This window comes from Corvus hawaiiensis, chromosome 29 (assembly GCF_020740725.1).
Source record: "Corvus hawaiiensis isolate bCorHaw1 chromosome 29, bCorHaw1.pri.cur, whole genome shotgun sequence".
NCBI classification, from domain to species: domain Eukaryota; kingdom Metazoa; phylum Chordata; class Aves; order Passeriformes; family Corvidae; genus Corvus; species Corvus hawaiiensis.
The window spans coordinates 2,048,179-2,066,298 of NC_063241.1; the positions used below are offsets into that span (position 1 = coordinate 2,048,179).

At 56.0% G+C, this 18,120-nt stretch overlaps 2 protein-coding genes across 6 annotated transcripts; both read left to right on the forward strand.

Moving 5' to 3' along the window:
- The first annotated feature begins 1,386 nt into the window (after positions 1 to 1,386).
- CTXND2 (cortexin domain containing 2) lies at positions 1,387 to 1,659 on the forward strand. Its single transcript, XM_048288624.1, has one exon. The coding sequence runs from the start codon at positions 1,486 to 1,488 to the stop codon at positions 1,657 to 1,659; it is 174 nt and encodes a 57-aa protein (XP_048144581.1). The 5' UTR covers positions 1,387 to 1,485.
- A 498-nt stretch (positions 1,660 to 2,157) lies between these two features.
- Positions 2,158 to 17,735, forward strand: SETDB1 (SET domain bifurcated histone lysine methyltransferase 1). 5 transcript variants are annotated; one of them, XM_048288444.1, is made up of 22 exons: positions 2,158 to 2,230; positions 2,604 to 2,836; positions 3,083 to 3,249; positions 3,552 to 3,589; positions 3,709 to 3,808; positions 4,074 to 4,244; positions 4,529 to 4,730; positions 5,674 to 5,747; positions 6,051 to 6,241; positions 6,587 to 6,764; positions 7,252 to 7,378; positions 9,545 to 9,703; positions 10,798 to 11,388; positions 11,757 to 11,873; positions 12,173 to 12,342; positions 13,284 to 13,906; positions 14,389 to 14,417; positions 14,504 to 14,636; positions 15,147 to 15,297; positions 15,667 to 15,881; positions 16,255 to 16,343; positions 17,114 to 17,735. In XM_048288444.1, exons 2-22 carry the CDS (start codon positions 2,616 to 2,618, stop codon positions 17,229 to 17,231), a joined length of 3,864 nt encoding a protein of 1,287 aa, XP_048144401.1. In that variant the 5' UTR covers positions 2,158 to 2,230; positions 2,604 to 2,615; the 3' UTR covers positions 17,232 to 17,735. The 5 variants fall into 5 exon arrangements, with proteins under 5 accessions (XP_048144401.1, XP_048144403.1, XP_048144404.1 ...); XM_048288446.1 differs by having other exon boundaries at positions 2,199 to 2,281; XM_048288447.1 differs by lacking the exon at positions 2,158 to 2,230 and adding an exon at positions 2,272 to 2,293.
- Positions 17,736 to 18,120: the final 385 nt, after the last annotated feature.

The following is an 18,120-nucleotide window of genomic DNA, read 5'->3' on the forward strand; positions in this document are numbered from 1 at the left end:
ACAGCCCAGCCCGGAGACACTCATGGGGCGTCAAAGTTTCGCTGTCTTCCCAAAGCGATCATTTTTTCACTTGGAGGGGGAAAATAAAGAAACTTGAAGGAGATTTTTGGCGTATTTTGGGTGTTCTGGGGTTTTCATGAGGCTGTCTTGCAAGACCCAAATGGGCAGCTCATTTCAATGCCTTTTCCAAGAGTTTTTCCCAGTCTCTTCCAATATAAGCAAAGAACCACCTCGAAATCCTCTCACAGGGAAAGCCTTTGTATTTTGGGGATAAATCCTCCTCAACGCTTCCCAAATCACCCCAAGCCACCAGGAAAACACGTGAAGGGACCCAGAGCCTTCTGTGGCTGAGAGAAGGCGGTGCGGGGTGGGAATTTAATCCTCTGGGCTGCATCTGAAAGGTGATGCTGGCACATTCCTGCAGAATTCATGAAGGGCTGGAGCCAGCGGGGCTGGGATAGAAACCCAGCGCCAGCTGCAGCGAGGTAAGGAAGGAGCAGAGGGCACTCAAAGCCACATTTTCCCTTTTTTTGGGGGGTGTTTCTGACCCCTCAGCCCCATGAATCCTCCCCGTTCTGGCCCCTCAGGGATGGTGTTGGGAGCTGAGCGCTGGGGGACACGCGCTGGAGGATCCCTGGAGCCGGGAAGAGATGCCTGAGGGGTCCCTGGAGCTGGGAAAGAGACACCTGAGGGGTCCCTGGAGTGGGACAGAGACACCTGAGGGGTCCCTGGAGCTGGGAAAGAGACACCTGAGGGTTCCTGGAGCTGGGAAGAGACACCTGAGGGGTCCCTGGAGTGGGACAGAGACACCTGAGGGGTCCCTGGAGCTGGGAAGAGACATCTGAGGGTTCCTGGAGTGGGAAAGAGACATCTGAGGGGTCCTGGAGCATAGAGACACCTGAGGGTCCCTGGAGCATAGAGACACCTGAGGGTCCCTGGAGCCAAGGACACTCACCTGAGGGGTTCCTGGAGCTGGGAAGAGACATCTGAGGGTTCCTGGAGTGGGAAAGAGACATCTGAGGGGTCCTGGAGCATAGAGACACCTGAGGGTCCCTGGAGCATAGAGACACCTGAGGGTCCCTGGAGCCAAGGACACTCACCTGAGGGGTTCCTGGAGCTGGGAAGAGACACCTGAGGGCTCCTGGAGCCAAGAGACACCTGAGGGCTCCTGGAGTCAACAGACACCCACCTGAGGGGTCTCTGGAGTGGGAAAGAGACACCTGAGGGTCCCTGGAGCTGGGAAAGAGACACCTGAGGGCTCCTGGAGCCAAAAGACACCCACCTGAGGGGTCTCTGGAGTGGGAAAGAAACAACTGAGGGTCCCTGGAGCTGGGAAAGAGACACCTGAGGGTTCCTGGAGCATAGAGACACCCACCTGAGGGGGTCTCTGGAGCTGGGAAAGAGACACCTGAGGGTTCCTGGAGCATAGAGACACCCACCTGAGGGGTCTCTGGAGTGGAAAAGAGACACCAGAGGGTGCCCTGCATGGAGTCCCCCACGGTGCTGCCCTCCATGGACGTGGACAAAGCCGTGGCCACGGCCTTCGTGGTGCTGCTGGGGCTCTTCCTCCTCGCCATGACCGTGCGCTGCGCCCGGCTCGTGGTGGATCCCTACAGCGCCATCCCCACCTCCACCTGGGACGAGGAGCCCATCAACTGACCCCCCCCCAAACCCTCTGGGACCCCCCAAAACTCCTCAGGGTGCTCCAACAAACCCCCAGCACCCCCAGCCACCACCCAGGCCCCGTTACCTCAGAGCTGCCAGGACCCTCAGCACATCCCTCCCCTCATCCTTTTTGGGTCTCCCCCTCTTCCTCCAGGACCCCCATTTCCCCTCATCGTCCCTCGCCGTGTTACAAACCCCTCCGAGGTGTCGGTAAAAGGAACTTTCTGGGGGTTGAACGTGAGGGCTCAGGAACGGCTCCAACGACCCCAAACAGTTCCCGAGGGGCTCCGGGGCCGCCTCGGGAACCAACTGCGGCTTTCCCGTTACGCGCATCCCTACGCGCACCTTCCGGGGCCGGGAAGCTCTCGGGGGACAGCGGTGGATTCCCCGATTCCAGAGGAATTTATTCGGGAATTTCGGGGGATTTCTACCCCTCACACACCCCCCCGGGGCCATCCCCGCCGCCAGGGGGCAGCAGCGCGGGCGGCGCGCGCGGGAAGTGACGTCACGCGGCGTCCGGGAGGGCCCGCCCGGTTCTGGCTCCGGTTCCCCGGGACCGGCGGCGGTGAGTGAGGGGTGAGGGGACGGGCACTGAGGGGAACGGCGGCTTGTGAAGGTCTGTGAGCGGGTGGGTGGCACGGACCGGGCTGTGGGAGCATGAGGGAGACTCGGTGTGGGGTGTTGAGGGGAGTTGGTAGGCGCTGAGGGGACCTGGGGTGGGGGGGGGGGGGGGGGGGAGTCGTGAAGGGCTGTGAGGGGATGGGGGGGGAGGGGAGAAGGTGTGTGAGGGGATGGAGGGGCTGTGGGGGGATATGGGGGCAGGGGAGGAGGAAGGGAAGGTGGGAAAGGGTGGAGGAGCTCCCATGACCTCCCTCCCTTCCCTCAGCAACCTTCCCTTCCTCACCTCGTCTTCCTCCTGTGCCTCCCCTCACCTGTAGTACCCTGAGGTGATGGAGGAGATGGATTCCCAGGACATCAAAGAGCTGCAGCAGGAGGTAATGGAGGAGCTGGGAATCTCCATGGAGGAGCTGCAGGAGATCATCGACAAAGAAGTGGAGAATTCCGAGTGGGTGAGGCAGAGGAAGCAGCAGCTGGAGGAGCTGGAGCAGTGCATGAGGCACAAGGAGGAGGAGGTGGCCCACGTCGACCAGCTCATTGACGATGCCATGAGGTGCGTGAGCCTGGGGCGAGCCGGGAATTCCGAGGAGGGGGATTTGGGGGCAGGGAGGGTCTTCCCATTCCCTTCAGGGCAGAGCCACGGTGTGCGTGGTTCATGAGGGACACTGACAACTACACCCCTACCACCCGAGGCTTGAAGCCCTTCCTGTGGCCACTTCCCCTCAGCTGCCTGTGGCCGGGCGTGGCTCCTGGCTATCGCTGCAGGATTCAGGAGGCACAGCTGTTTTCCCTCCTGCAGGGCCATCAACAAGTGCGAGACGCTGGCCAAGGAATTGTATTCCATGATCGGCCTCCAGTACCGGGAGAGCAGCTCCGAGGACGAGGCGCCGGCGGCCGCCGAGGTCATCGAGATCCCGGACGAGGAGGACGACGACGTCATGAGCGTGGACTCGGGCTGGAAGCGCAGTTCAGTGTCCCCAGCTGTGCCAGGGGAGGGATTGGGATGAGGGGAGCACCTGCCAGATGCTGTTGGCATCCCAGGATTCCTGGAGTCCCAAACTGGGGTTTCACCTTTGTCCCACCTGCCTCGCTGTTGTCCCCATCGAGTGATGCCGCGTTAGGAAGGATGGCTGAGGGGAAAGCTTTGTTGGGGTGGGTTTCCTGGCGGGGATTTGGGGTGGGTGCTTTTTCCTGTTCCCTTTTCTTTCTGTGGTTTAATTAGGATGGGTTTTTTCCCACCTAAACCGCTGTTTTCTCTTCGCTCACAGGCAGCAGCAGTCCCAGAATCTCCAGAGATCAGAGTCTGGTGAGTGAGGAGGCCCTGGCTAGAGATGATTCCTCACGTGGGGTTTTCCTGGGAGACAACGTTGTGTTTGGTGCTAAAAACCCCTAAGTTTTTCCGTGTTTCCCTTCTCTTTCCTGCAGCTGCGGGAAGCCATGGTTGCCATGAGGAAATCTGCCCGGGACGTTGCGAAATTCATGGATGCTGTCAGCAAGAAAACGAGCTTGCAGGAAGCACAGAAAGGTGTGGGAGCTCCCAAAATAGGAAAACAACGATCCCCTTTCCCTGCTGGAAAGCTCCATTGATATTCCTTGATTCCGAATTACCGTTTTCATTTGGAGCATATCGATTCCACATTCGTGCTTTTCATGGAGCTGTCTCCATCCAGAACAAGGGAGGCACCTGGGCTGCCTGAGGGGAAGGAAAGCAGGAATTCTCCTTCCAGAACATGTGCAAAGGGGGGCTTTGGGTGATTTGGAACTGACTTTCTGCTGTTGTTCCTTGGCAGATGCACAACCCCCTCAGGAATCTCCTGGCGCTGCCCAGCCCGTCATTGTCCCTGCAGCCCCTGAGAATGACCTCAACACTGATGGGGACCTCAAAGTGGGCATGAGGATTTTGGGGAAAAAAAGAACCAAAACGTGGCACAAGGGGACGTTGATTGCCATCCAGACGGTCGGTATGTGCCAGGCACGGGGCTTTCCTGGGATTTTGGGTGGGAAACCTGGATTAAAGGGTGTCAGAGCACCTGCTATCACCTGGAAGGGATTGTGGGAGCAACACACCTCCACTGCTTCACTCTCCAAATTAATTCCTGCAAGGCTTTTAAATGACTTCTGAGTTAATTCTGAATAAACCGTCTCAGAGCGACCCAGAGCGTTGGGATTCTGCTGTGAAATCCACGTGGCTTTTGTTTGTTTTCCCCTTTATTTATCTCCCCTTTGCCTTAAAATGTCTTTCCAGGTGCTGGCAAGAAATACAAGGTGAAGTTTGATAATAAAGGAAAGAGTTTGCTCTCGGGCAACCACATTGCCTACGATTACCACCCCTCTGCCGAGAGGCACCACGTGGGCAGGAGGGTGGTGGCCAGGTACAAGGATGGCAATCAGATGTGGCTCTATGCTGGCATCGTGGCTGAGACCCCCAACGTCAAGAATAAAGACAGGTATTCCTTATTTCCCATGGTCACCTGCCCCCTTCTCTGGTTTTTTTGGGTTTTTTTACTTTTTTCAGGCCAAAAAAACAAAAGGTTTCTTTGAATACCCTTGAGGTGCTGAATTGTGCTCTCCACAGGAAGGCGATTCTGACTTTCTTCATCTTTCTTATCTCTGAAACTCAGGGTGTGGAGCTTCCATTCTTGCTCGTGGCCATGAGTCAGGAATTAGATCTGCTAATTGATTCAAATTATCAGCCAAATGTGGAGTCTGGGCTCCTTGAGGCATGAAACAGTGGGAGGAAATAGGAGCCCTGGGAGGGTAGAGTGGCAGCGGTGTTGCCAAAGCAGTTGAGGAGGAGAAAGAGCAGGTTTGGAGCAGCTTTTTTTGGGAATAAGGAAGGGGCAGGGCTGCTCTGGTGTATTAAGATAAAGGCTTGTGGTCTTCCTGAAGAGATTGATAAAGGATTGAATCTCCCTGGATCTGCTGTAACTTGTGCTGGATTTTATCTGATCCGTGTTTAATAACTGAAAATGATGAAATAACTGAAAATTTGATGCTCAAATCGCAAATTTTCTCTTGGTTGTGATGCTGATCCTTCATCCTGCAGCTTTTGTACAGCTCCAGGGCCTGGAGTCGTCACTCAGAGGCACTGAGTGGGTGCCTTATCCATCTTCCCTGCAGAAACCAGGAGCAATCCAGCATTTTCCCTTCCTTTATCTCCTTTTCCTGAGGCACAGAGGGGATTCAGAGCAGAGGGAAAGGGCCTGGGTGGGAATTGCACTACTGAGAAGCATTTGAGCATCCATGGGGAGACACAGGGAGAGTCTGGGGCTCTTCATCCAGGACTGGGATGTCTCCAGGAGCAGCAGGAGAGGTTCTCCACTTCCATTCCTTGATGCGAAGCTGTGTTCTCTTCGACTCCCATTCCTAATTCCCGTTGGGTTTTTCCAGGTTCCTGATCTTCTTCGACGACGGCTACGCGTCGTACGTGAAGGAGTGGGAGCTGTACCCGGTCTGCCGGCCACGTGAGTGATCCCTGTCCCTGCTGGCCTGCAGAGGTTTTGGGGCTTTGGAAGAGCCTGGGTGCAAAAACGGGTGTGTCCCTTTTGGTGCTGAGCCTGAAGACATCTGAAATCCTGGTTTATTGCCAGGGTGGGTTCAGGATGTCCCACCACCAACATTCCGGCCCTGGGGATACAACCCCTTGATTGACTTTATGTAAAAATCCACCTGGGATATCCTAAAAAAAAAAAAAACGCAAAAAGAATTAAATGTTTTCTCTGTTTTTTGTCCTCTTCCCTTTCTCCCACGTGTCCCGTTCCAAACAGTGAAAAAAGCCTGGGAAGACATTGAGGATGTTTCCTGCCGGGATTTCATCGAGGAATACATCACTGCCTACCCCAACCGGCCCATGGTGCTGCTGAAGAATGGGCAGCTGATCAAAACCGAGTGGGAAGGCACCTGGTGGAAATCCAGAGTGGAAGAAGTGGATGGAAGTCTGGTCAAAATCCTTTTCCTGGTAGGAATTCCCCTTCTCTCGTTAGGATTAAATTTGAGGCTGGGGATTTGATCAGCTCCTTGCTAATCATGGAAACCTTGAGGTGGGAAGAAGCTCTGAGATCTCGCATCCTAAGGCCCTGAACCATGTGCCCAAGTGCCGCATCCACAGGGATTTTGGACAATTCCAAGGATTGGTGACTCCACCACTGCCCTGGTCAGCCTGCCAGGGCGTGAACACCCTTCCCACAAAGAAATGCTCCCTAATACCCAATTAAGAAATTCCAACATAAATAACTGAGTGGTTCTGCTGCTTGTCAATACTCACTGTTTTCTCCTTGTGTGCTCTCTCTGTGTCTCACCTCAGGAAGCTCTACCCACGGGAACTGTGAGCGTTCCCTTCTCGTTCCCTCAGGAGGATAAACGTTGTGAGTGGATTTACCGAGGTTCCACACGCCTCGAGCCCATGTTCAGCATGAAAACTTCCACAGCTTCTACCCAGGAAAAGAAGCAAAGTGGGCAAACCAGGACTCGTCCCAATGTTGGTTGGTGGCATCTTTTGGTTTCGTGTAGATCCTGGGATTTAAGTGGAGGGTGGTTTGGGTTTGGTGGGTTTTTTAGCAGAATTCCTGGAGATTTCAGATTTCCAGGTTTTGGTTTGTTTGGTTTTTTTTTTTTTTCCCTCTTCTCACAGGAGATTTCAGATTTCCAATGGGTCTTTTCCCATGGCACAGGACATTTAGATTTCCAGGTTTTTTTTTTTTTTCCTCTGGCATAGGACATTTAGATTTCCAGTGGGATTTTTCTCCTGGAATAATGCCACAAAACCAAACTGCACTTGGGTGAAGCTGTCAGAACTTTTGGAGGAGTTGCCGTGCTCCGAGCTCGGTGATGCCCCACCGTTAATCCCAAATCCCTCCGTTTCGCTTCCTTCCAGGCACACGTCAGTGTTGTGGAGCCCGTACAGCCAACTTTAGATAAACATCAGGGATTTTTCCCATTGACTCTTTGGTTTTTCACCTTCCCCACCAGGTGCTGTGAGGAGCAAGGGCCCTGTGGTCCAGTACACCCAGGATTTAGCAGGAGCTGGTCCCCAGTACAAGACTCCGGAGCAGCCTCCAGCTGCCCGCCTCGCCTCTCCTCAGCCTGCAGAGATGGAGTAAGTACCCGAGTCACCTCCAGCACCTTCCACCTCTTTGCTTCTCTCCAGCGCTCAGCTCTCTCAGGCACCACCTTTTCTGTGCAGAGGAATCCTCAGGTGCACGTTTCCTTCATGGCTTTAGTCATGATTTTGGGGGAAATCTTTTACCTAAAGCTGCTGGATGAATAACTAGGGGCGGGAGCTGAGAGCCAACACTCCCCCAGCCAAATATTCCTCCTCAGGGCTAAAGCTTCGCATTTGCCTTTCCAAATTAGACCTTTGCTCCTTCTCTTCCCAAAATCTGAATTGCTCCCTCGTGTCACGATCCAGGCACTGGCCCCCGGCTGCCTTGTGTCCCTCCACTTGGACTGACCTGCTCGCTGACCTCGCTGGGAATTCGGGATCAGTGGTCGGTCCCGGTGGGCACGGAGCAATCCACGGCCAAGCCGCTGCCAGGGGCCCAAGGGGGACATTCCCGGAGCCGCAGGCTGAAGGAGGCCTGGAGGAAGGAGGAACTCAGCTCGGTGATGAAGGGAGCATGTTGGAGGACACCAGGGAACCTGGCAATGTGCTCGGGGACTTTTTAGCAGAGGGAGAAGCTCTCCCGGTTCATTTTTGCCAGCACTGTGGATTTCCCGTCCGGGTTTACGGCCGCCTGGCCCCGTGCCAGCACGTCTTCTGCTGTGACTGTGCCCTGCTGGTGGGGCACGAGGGAGGCAGGACGTGTCCCAGGTGTGAGCAGCCCGTGCAGGAGGTCAACCTTTACTCCCCACAGGCTTTCCAGGTGTAGCAGCAGCTCAAACCCCACCTGCCTCAGCTGGAAGTCTCCTCGGGGAGGGGCTCCTCTGCGAGCAGCAGTGCAATATAAACCCAATTTACCCCTGGAAACGCTCCCTCTGTGCTGGTCTGACCAGGGTTTGGGAGTGGAAACCACAACAACGTCACCTTTTCCGTAACGCCAAAGAAAATCCTGGATGCTGAAGGAGCTCCTGGAATGCACAGCTGGGCCCCCACCCCTGCAGGCCCCCCACGTGCTGGGAAGAGCCAGGCTGGGACTGGGACGCTCTGGGACCGTGGGCACTGTGTCACGACACCAAGACAACCAAGCTGAACCTGCAGCCCTGTCATCATCACCGAATCCTTTCCCATTCAGGCCTTGCAGTGGTCACAAGGAATTTTCTCCCCATGGAGGGCTTGGCTTTAGGACGTGGTTTTTGTGCAGCTGCTTCCCTGCCCTTAAATCCGAACTGCTCCTGAACGGGGACAGGAAGCAGCAGCAGGCCCGGCCGTGGCCGTGTCCCCTGCTGGTCCCAGGGATTCTGCGGGGTTCAAACGTTTGGATTTCACATTATTAAAACTAAGAACAGTCTCCTCACTCTGGTGTTTTGTTTCCTCTGAGGAAAGCCTGGGTCTCTTCCCCCCCCCACCACCACCCTTTCAAGTTCTTCTCGGTGTTGTCACCGCTTCTGACTGCTTTAAGCCCATTTTTCCTCTTGCTCTTAATTTTGAGATGTGTTTGAACACTTTGCTTTCAGGCAGCTGTTGGCAGAAGCCCTCATCCCTTCCTGCTCTCCTTGTCTCCTCCCTTTCTCCCCAATAACTTCACTGTTTTTCCTCTTCAGCGGCTGGTTTGGGGTGCTTTTCTGTTTTATTGGTGTAAATGGGTTGAAAACCTCCTGGAATGGTTTGGAAACTTGGGAGTTGATTGAAATGGGTTGAGAACCTGTTTTTTTGGAGCCCTTACTAGCTCTTTCATCAGGGATGTTATTACATTCCCTTGCACAATCTTATCTTGTTCCTTAGTCCTTGCAAGAGAATCCTCTGGATTTGTTCCTCCCACTCAGGCCTGGTTGAGCCTCTGGAAACTCTGGTTTCTGCTCATCCAGGGCTTTCTTCATGGCCTGGTTTGTCCAGCTTCCCAGGATGAAAGCCTTGGGCCAAACTTGTTAACCCTTTTCTTATTTCAAAATCAGAAGTCACTTGTAGCCGAGTTCTGAAATTCGGAGTGGTTCTGGCATTGCTGTAGCAGAAATAGCCGGAAATGGGCTGATTTTCACACTTCTTAGGAAAAAAAGCCACTGCTGGGATTCTCCTGGGTTTCTGAATTCCGTGGGGCAGCGTTATTTTGATTCCCGCCAGTTGCTTTTCCCATGTTCCAAATCAGCTCCTTCTTCCCTCCCGCAGATGCTCCGACAACCAGCTGGCCCAGGGCAGAAAGCAGGTGGCCAAGAAAAGCACTTCCTTCCGTCCTGGCTCCGTGGGCTCCGGGCACTCGTCCCCATCCTCCCCCGTCCTCAGCGACGCCCCAGCAGCCGGGAGGGCCCTGCCGGCCCCGCAGCACCGGTGAGCAGAGCTCTGGTTGGGACACATCCACGGCTCTTCCCGAGTCTGGGGTGTTGGGGTCTGTGTGTGCTGGTGGGTTCCTGGTGGGGATTGAGCAGCTCAGATCATGGACCGGTGGAATCACTGAGGTTGCAAAAGCCTCTGAGTTCATGGAGTCCTCCCAGCACTGCCAGGGCCAGCGCCGAGCCACGTCCCCAAGTGCCACATCCGCGGGTGCTTTGAGCACTTACAGCGATGGTGACTTCACCACCTCCCTGGGCAGCCCCTTCCAATGCCTGCCCACCACCCAGCTCCTGCTGGTCACTCTGTGGCCGCTCTAAGCCAGCTGCTTGTTGCCCATCAGGGCTCACCTTTGCTCGTATCCAGCCTCTATCCACCCACACTCTGCACTACCCTTCCTTAACTCCTCCCAGGAGTGGGGGGCAGCTGGAGGCTCTCAGCTTTAAAGCTGCTCCTCAGGAGTTCAGCTCTGCCCAGGGGAGCTGAAGCTCCAGGCACAGTGGCTGTCAGCAGTCAGGATGAGGGAGAGGATAAAAAGTAGCAAGGAGGCTTGCCACAGGGGGTAATCCAAGTTTATTGGAGGCAACCCCCAGGAGACAGGCCTCCAGCAGCTCCAGGGAAACTCTTAGAAAGGGAGGTGGTACAATGGGGATGGCTTAACTGGGGACCAATAGAAATCTCTAAGGGAGGGATATGGACGAGGATAGACATTTCCTTGGGCCAATAGCCCCAAGGGGAGGAGGGAAAGGGATCACATACCCCAATGGGGCATCGAGGTTTAGGGGATTTCCAAAGGGGGAGGTATCTAGAGGGGTAGGGTCTTGGGGGATTGATGGGGACCATATAAGGGTAAACTGGGAGGTTTCAGATGATGGACACTGGACCTTCGGGAACAACAGGAGGGGTTTGGCTGATTGATACAGAAAGAGCTAGAACAAGGGGAAGAGAACAACCATGTAGGGAACACTGGGGGAGCGGCTTGGGTTTGGGGCAAACCAGCTGGGAACAGGAGTGGGGAAGGTAGGGATGAACCATCGAGGTACAGAAAACTTCTATAAAAACACAATAAAGCTATCGCATCGCCACACCCACAGTCTCCCCAGCAGCGCTCCCTCCCAGCCCTTCCACGGGATGATGGACCGCGTTCCCAACGAGCCATCCTACCGGGCCCCTCTGGAGAAGCTCTTCTACCTGCCCCACGTGTGCAGCTACACGTGCCTGTCGCGGGTGCGGCCCATCCGCAGCGATCAGTACCGCAGCCGCAACCCGCTGCTCATCCCGCTGCTCTACGACTTCCGCCGCATGACGGCGCGGCGCCGCGTCAACCGCAAGATGGGCTTCCACGTGCTCTACAAAACCCCCTGCGGGCTCTGCCTGCGCTCCATGCAGGAGATCGAGCGCTACCTCTTCGAGACGGACTGCGACTTCTTGTTCCTGGAGATGTTCTGCTTGGATCCCTACGTGCTGGTGGATCGCAAGTTCCAGCCTTACAAGCCTTACTACTACATCGCCGACATCACCAAGGGCAAGGAGGACGTGCCGCTGTCGTGCGTCAACGAGATCGACAACACCCCGCCGCCGCAAGTGGCCTACAGCAAGGAGAGGATTCCCGGCAAGGGGGTGTACATCAATACCAGCTGGGAGTTCCTCGTGGGCTGTGACTGCAAGGATGGCTGCAGAGACAAGTAGGTGGTTGCTCCTGGGTGAGGGGACGGCGCTGGGGTTCTGTGAGGTGGCCCAGGGAATGCCTCAAGGTGGATCTGTTTTGGGATTTAAACCCATGCAGGTTTCGTGGAATTGTGGAGTGGTTTGGGTTGGAAGGGACGTTAAAAATCACCCATGGGCAGGGACACCTTCTACTATCCCAGGTTGCTCCAAGCCCCATCCAGCCTGGCCTTGGACACTTGCAGGGATGAGAAATCCACAACTTCTCGTGGTTTGATTCCGAGTCAAACCCTTTGTGCCCATCTCTGCCTAAAGATTCGATTTCTTTTCCTGTCTCCAGACCGATGTGAGAAGTGTAACTCGTGCGTTTTCCTGTGTCTCTCTGCAGATCCAGGTGTGCCTGTCACCAGCTGACCATCCAGGCCAGCGGCTGCACCCCCGGAGGGCAAATCAACCCCAACTCGGGCTACCAGCACAAGCGGCTGGAGGAATGTCTCCCAACAGGGTGAGCAGAGCCCTCAACCAGCCCCACATCCATCAGAGAGGGAATTGATCCCCGCTATCCCAGTGCAGGTGTCACCACCTGCCTCTGGTCTTGGTTCTTCTGCCAATCATGGAATGGTTTGGGTTTGGAAGGGGCCTTAAGGATCATCTGAACACGAGCACAGGTCCCTTCCATGAGACACAGCTGCTCCAAGCCTGGTCCTCTGGGATCTCTGTGCAAAACCCCAGCACTGCCAACAGCCACCGACTTTGGGGATGTTTCGTCGTCCTAGAAGTTGTCACCCTTGTCCTCTCTTGCAGCGTTTACGAGTGCAACAAGAGGTGCAAGTGCAACGTGAACATGTGCACCAACCGCCTGGTGCAGCACGGCCTCCAGGTGCGCCTGCAGCTCTTCAAGACCCAGAACAAAGGTTGGGGCATTCGCTGCCTCGATGACATCGCCAAGGGCTCCTTTGTCTGCATCTACGCAGGTGGGAGCTCACCTCGCTCGTGGAAACCTCTTCCGTGGAAAGAGGGGTGGCCAGAGATGGGAATGGAGCTGAGGGAGGGGTTGCAGGACAAGGAGAAGAGTCTGGAAATCTCCTGAGGGAGCTGGAGGTGCTCATCATGGAGAAAAGGAGGCTCGGAGGGGACCTTCTGGCTCTCCACAGCTCCCTAGGGAGGTTTAAGTTGGACGTTCAGGAAAATTTCTTCCTGGGAAGGGTGGTCAGGCACTGGCACTGGCTGCCCAGGGAGGTGGTGGAGTCACTGTCCCCAAAACTGCTCAAAAACGTGTGGATGTGGCACCTGGGGACGTGACTCGGTGGTGGCCTCGGACTCCAGAGCTCCTCCAGCCTCAGTGACTCCATGATTCCACAGCCCAGCAGAAGGGCTGGGAAGCTCCTGCCGTGCCCGTTGTGGGGCCTGGGGGGTGACAGCTGAGCTGCTGAACTCGCCCAACGCTGGCACGAGATCCTCGTGGTGGCACTGCCGGTGTCACAGGACACGCTGGGCCCCCCGGGCTATCCCTGAGGTGACCCAACCCCTGTGCCCAGCAAACCGGGCCGGGCCTGGCACTGCCCACGGGATGCAGAAGTTGCATCGCCGGGGTTGCGTTGGCTCTGCAATGGAGCCGCCCACGGGCACAGCCAGAGCTGCTCCTCTTGTCAGCTCCAGCCCTTCCAAGCCTCTGCTTGAGCTGCTCTGTAGAGATTTCCTGGCTGAAAACCTTGGGTTTAGCTCAACCACGAGCCTCAGGGTTTTGTTACATCAAGAAACAGGGTTACATTGTCCTTTCTGAGCCCAGCTTTGGAATGAAGTGGTGTCATCCCTGTTTTCTCCTCAGTGAGCTTTGGCGAGGATAAAATTGAATGTCCTCCCAGAAAACTCACACTTGGTTTTCTTCCCCCCCCACCCCCACCTTTTCCCCCAGGGAAAATCCTCACGGATGACTTCGCTGACAAAGAGGGGCTGGAGATGGGCGACGAGTACTTCGCCAACCTGGACCACATCGAGAGCGTGGAGAACTTCAAGGAGGGCTACGAGAGCGACGCCAAGTGCTCCTCGGACAACAGCGGCGTGGACCTCAAGGACGACGACGACGACGACGAGAACACGGGCACGGACGAGCTGGAGGAATCCAACGAGGACAGCTCCGACGACAACTTCTGCAAGGACGAGAGCTTCAGCACGAGCTCGGTGCTGCGCAGCTACGCCACGCGCCGGCAGACGCGCGGCCAGCGCGACCACGGCCTCTCGGAGACGGCCTCCAAGGACTCGGGGCTCACGCGGCCCCTCGGCCACGACGAGCCCGCCGCGGCCCTGCCCTGCAAGCTGCCCGTGTCCGAGGAGACCTCCAAGAACAAAGTGGCCTCGTGGCTGAGCTCCAACAGCATGGCCGAGAGCTTCCAGGACAACGACGGCGCTTCGTCCTTCAGGGTGGGCGAAGGGGGAGAAGTCAAAGCTGTGAAAATGGAGGTGGCTGCGGAGAGGGAGAAGGGCTGCGCTGCCACGCAGGGAGATCTGAACGGAGAGGCAAAGGCAGCCAAGAAGGAGGTGAGGGAGAGATGTGGGAATGGGAGAGGCAAAGGCAGAGAGGTGCTCCTGCTGCGGTGGCTTTTCTCCCTGTACAGCACATCCAGGGGGATTGTGGGGCTCAGCTTCCTTGAATCTCTGGTGAGACAAGGGAGGTGCTTTTTCCCCTCCCAGGGAGGGAATTGGTGGCACAAGAGGCTACAGAAGTCGCTCGATGTGAGCAGAGCTGAACATGCTCCTGTCCAGGGGCCTGAGGGACATGGCTTGGGGACAGCAGGGACATGGAGGTGGTCCCTGTCCACCCCCTGCTCTGAGGAGGAGGGCACTTGGAGTCGCCCAGGGTGGGGCATCTCCACGCTGGGCATCACTGGGTGTCACACTGAGCGTGGGGACAGGCAGTGTCTCCCTCCTGGGCTGGCATTTTCGGGAGCAATTCCATGGAAAGGCTGGAGAGTGCTTGAGAAGGGAGAGATTCCAACCTTCTGTGCTTCTTCCCTTTGCAGGAACCTGAAGAATCGACCAAAATTTCCAGGTAAGATTCCTAAAATCGTATTTTGCTGCCCGTGGATAATTTCCCTGGAAATCCAAGCGTGACTCGCTGTTGTCCTGACTCCACAGGCTGAGCAGCCTGGAAAGGAGGTACGGCTACAACCCCTGCCCCCCCAAGCTGGAGGGGATCCGGAGGCCGGTGAGTGGGATAGTGATGCTGCAGAACCGCCGGCGATCCCTGGCCCCGCCGCCCCCCTCGGAGGTAAACGGGACCCTCAAACCTCATTTGGGGTTGTTTTCTGCCTTTTGGTTCCCAGTTGAGCGCAGGGTTTGTGGTTGTAGTTGTTGATTTCTTGGAGGGCAATGATTTCCTTTGGGTTTTGGGGAGGGGGGGGTCTTTTGTGGATCTGAACGGGGAAAAAAAAGAGGGGAGTGTGGAATTTGGGTGGGATTTGGCACCTTGGTGTGCACGGCTGGGAGCTGCTGTTTGGCAGAGCCATGCTGGGGAACAATCTTTGTTTTTTGGGTCTTGTCCCTTCCTTCTGAGCACCTAATGCTCCAGCATCATCTCAAGCAGAACGCAGCAGCCCCCAAAACCCCACGGGTGTTCCAAATGTGGGCCTGTGGGGTGCCATGTCCAGAGCAGGGAGAGGGGGGGATCCCCTTCCCAAGGGTTTCCTGGAGCAGAGAGGGGTGTGCTGGAGGAGAGCACCACATTCCTGGGGAAAAGGGAGGCTGGGATGCACACACCAGGAGCTGTTCCTGTCCCCAGGACGTGCTGACACTGTCCAGCAGCACCGACAGCGACGGGGAGAACGGGCAGGCCCCGGGCAGGGCCAACGACAGCGACGACATCCAGACCATTTCCTCGGGATCGGAGGAGGAGGAAGGGGAGGACAAGAAAAATCCATCATCTGGGTCAGGTGAGGGGGGAGACGATGGCTGAGGGTGAGGAGTTTTGGCTGGAAAGCACCGGGAAGGGCTGATGAGGCCACATAGCAGCTGCTCCTGCTGCGTCCGACCGCTGAGGTTGGAACGTTCCCCGTGTGTTTGGCGAGACAAAACTGCAAAATCTGCTCCTCAAAACCAGATATTTTTGGGTATTGTACGAAAAAGCAACAGCGAGGCTTCCAGTGGGTCTCCAGGGTGGGCCGGGTGGATTCCAGGAGCCATCCTGGAGCGCTATTTTGGATCCGAGGCGTTTGTTACCCTCCGAGTGGAGCCGCAACGGGGACGAGCGGGGTCGGGACCAGCACCAGCCCCAGCTTCTGGAAGGTCCCATCTCCTGGCAGGTCCCGTGAAGAGACAGGTGGCTGTGAAATCCACCCGAGGCTTCGCCCTCAAGTCCACCCACGGCATCGCCATCAAATCCACGCCGCTGGCAGCGGCCGACAAGGGCGAGAGCGCGGGGCCCGTGCGCCGCAGCACGCGGCAGTTCTACGACGGCGAGGAGAACTGTTACATCATCGATGCCAAGCTCGAGGGCAACCTGGGCCGCTACCTCAACGTGAGTCGGGCACAGGGGCTGAGCTGTCGGCTCAGTGGGGCTGGTCCTCCTCCCCGAGAGCAGCTAAAAACGGGAGAATTGGGAAAAGAGCAGGGTTAGGAGGATGATGAAGCTTCCCGAGTGGAACGGCAGCTGCTGCGGCCTGGTGGGAGCGGGAATGGCCCCGTCAGCCCTTCCAGAGCCCTTCCAGAGCCCGTTACCTTTGAGTGTGGATCTTGTGACTCACCCCGGGCGTGCAGCCTGTTCCAGCAGGATTCCGCTGGATGCGGCGGGCAGAGCAGGAATGCTGCTTGTTTACAAAGGCTGCCTTCAGTGCTGGCAGCTCAGCTCCCTGCCCAGCAGCAGCTCAGGCTCTTTTCTGTTGCCTTTACAGCACAGCTGCACCCCAAACCTCTTCGTGCAGAACGTCTTCGTGGACACCCACGACCTTCGCTTCCCCTGGGTCGCCTTCTTCGCCAGCAAGTGAGTCCTGGAGTGCTGGGAGGGGCTGAGGATTCCTGAGCCTCGGTGGGACCTGCTTGGGTGTTCCCTGCTCCTGGAAATCCCATTCCCAGTTTCCCATCATTCCTGAGCAGAGAAATCAGTGCCAGGTGAAATCCTCTGTCTTGTGCTGGAGATCCTGGTGTGATTTCCCCCAGTTTCAGACCTTCCCAAAGGGCAGAGTGAAGCACGGAGCAGCCGAATTCCCAGCTTTTTTCGAGTCCCAAATCTTTGAGTCGTGGTGAATCCCTGCCACGTGCCTCTCTGCTCCTCCACAGAGATGGATGAATCCTCACGGGAATGATTCATCAGGGAACTTTGTCCCTTTCTCTCTGGCTGCTTCAGCCTCGTCCTGGAGTGCTCCCATGGAAGCGTGGCTTCCTTCTATCACCCAGTTCCTCCTCTTTTCTGGAGTAGTCTCCTCTTTCTCCTCTTTTCTGGAGCAGTCTCCTCTTTTCTGGAGCAGTCTCCTCTTTCTCCTCTTTTCTGGAGCAGTCTCCTCTTTCTCTTCTGGAGTAGTCTCCTCTTTTCTGGAGCAGTCTCCTCTTTCTCCTCTTTTCTGGAGCAGTCTCCTCTTTCTCTTCTGGAGTAGTCTCCTCTTTTCTGGAGCAGTCTCCTCTTTCTCTTCTGGAGTAGTCTCCTCTTTTCTGGAGCAGTCTCCTCTTTCTCCTCTTTTCTGGAGCAGTCTCCTCTTTCTCCTCTTTTCTGGAGCAGTCTCCTCACCCATCCCATGTGGTTTTTTTACTCCCCAGGCGGATCCGAGCCGGCACAGAGCTGACCTGGGATTACAACTACGAGGTTGGCAGCGTGGAGGGCAAGGAGCTGCTGTGCTGCTGCGGGGCCATCGACTGCCGGGGCCGGCTGCTCTGAGCCGTCCCTGCTCCCAGCAGATCCCAGTTCTCCAGAGGCCTGGTGCTCACTTTCCCTCAGTGAGGGTAAAGTTTCTTCTCTAGAGGTTCTCAGTTCTCCCATTCACCTGGAAAATCACAGATGGACACGGAGCAGGAACGGGCTCTGGCTGTGTTGGGGGGTGATTCCCAACCCCTGGGCTTCTCTCACCTTGAGGCTCCCTCAAGGAAGGAGCTTTTCGTGCTCTCTTCCAGCTTTCCACCAAAAGTAAGGCACAAACCTCCCTTTTCCAGCAGCAAACACTTCCCCAGTATTCCCAGGAAGTGCTTCCCAGTTGGGACTGAGGCCTTGAAAGTGGGAGGGAGGATGGTGGAAAGAATCTCTGGAAGACTGGACCAATCTGGATTTATAGAATTTAAGTGAAAAAAGACAAGAAATAAGTATCTGTCTTTACCTGTGAGCTGTTGTAAAGTATCTTTTAGTTGCTAAAAAGCAATAAAAGTGTGTTTTTTCTACTAAAAACAACCAACCCTGATCCTTGAGACGCAGCAAAGAGCCCTGAGAAAACACAATTGAACCACTGCCATCGTCCTTGTTTCCATGGGCTTTGCAGGAAACATGCCAGAGGCTGATGGGCCCACGCACAGGGAGAGGAGGAGCTCCCACATTTTCACCTTTCCTTCACCTTTGCTCAAAACAAACACTCTTAAACCCTCCACTCGGGAAAATTACAGAGAAACGGGTTGGAATTTTCTTAAAGCAGATCCCATGCCTCTCCCCCATCTCCAACCTTCCCAAAACGCCGAGTTTGGCCTCAATTCCTGCACTGAAGTGGCAGCTGGGACAGCCCCAAACTGGCTTTGGGCACCTGGGCCGGGGGAGGGAGGGAGGGAGGGAGGAGCAGCCACCA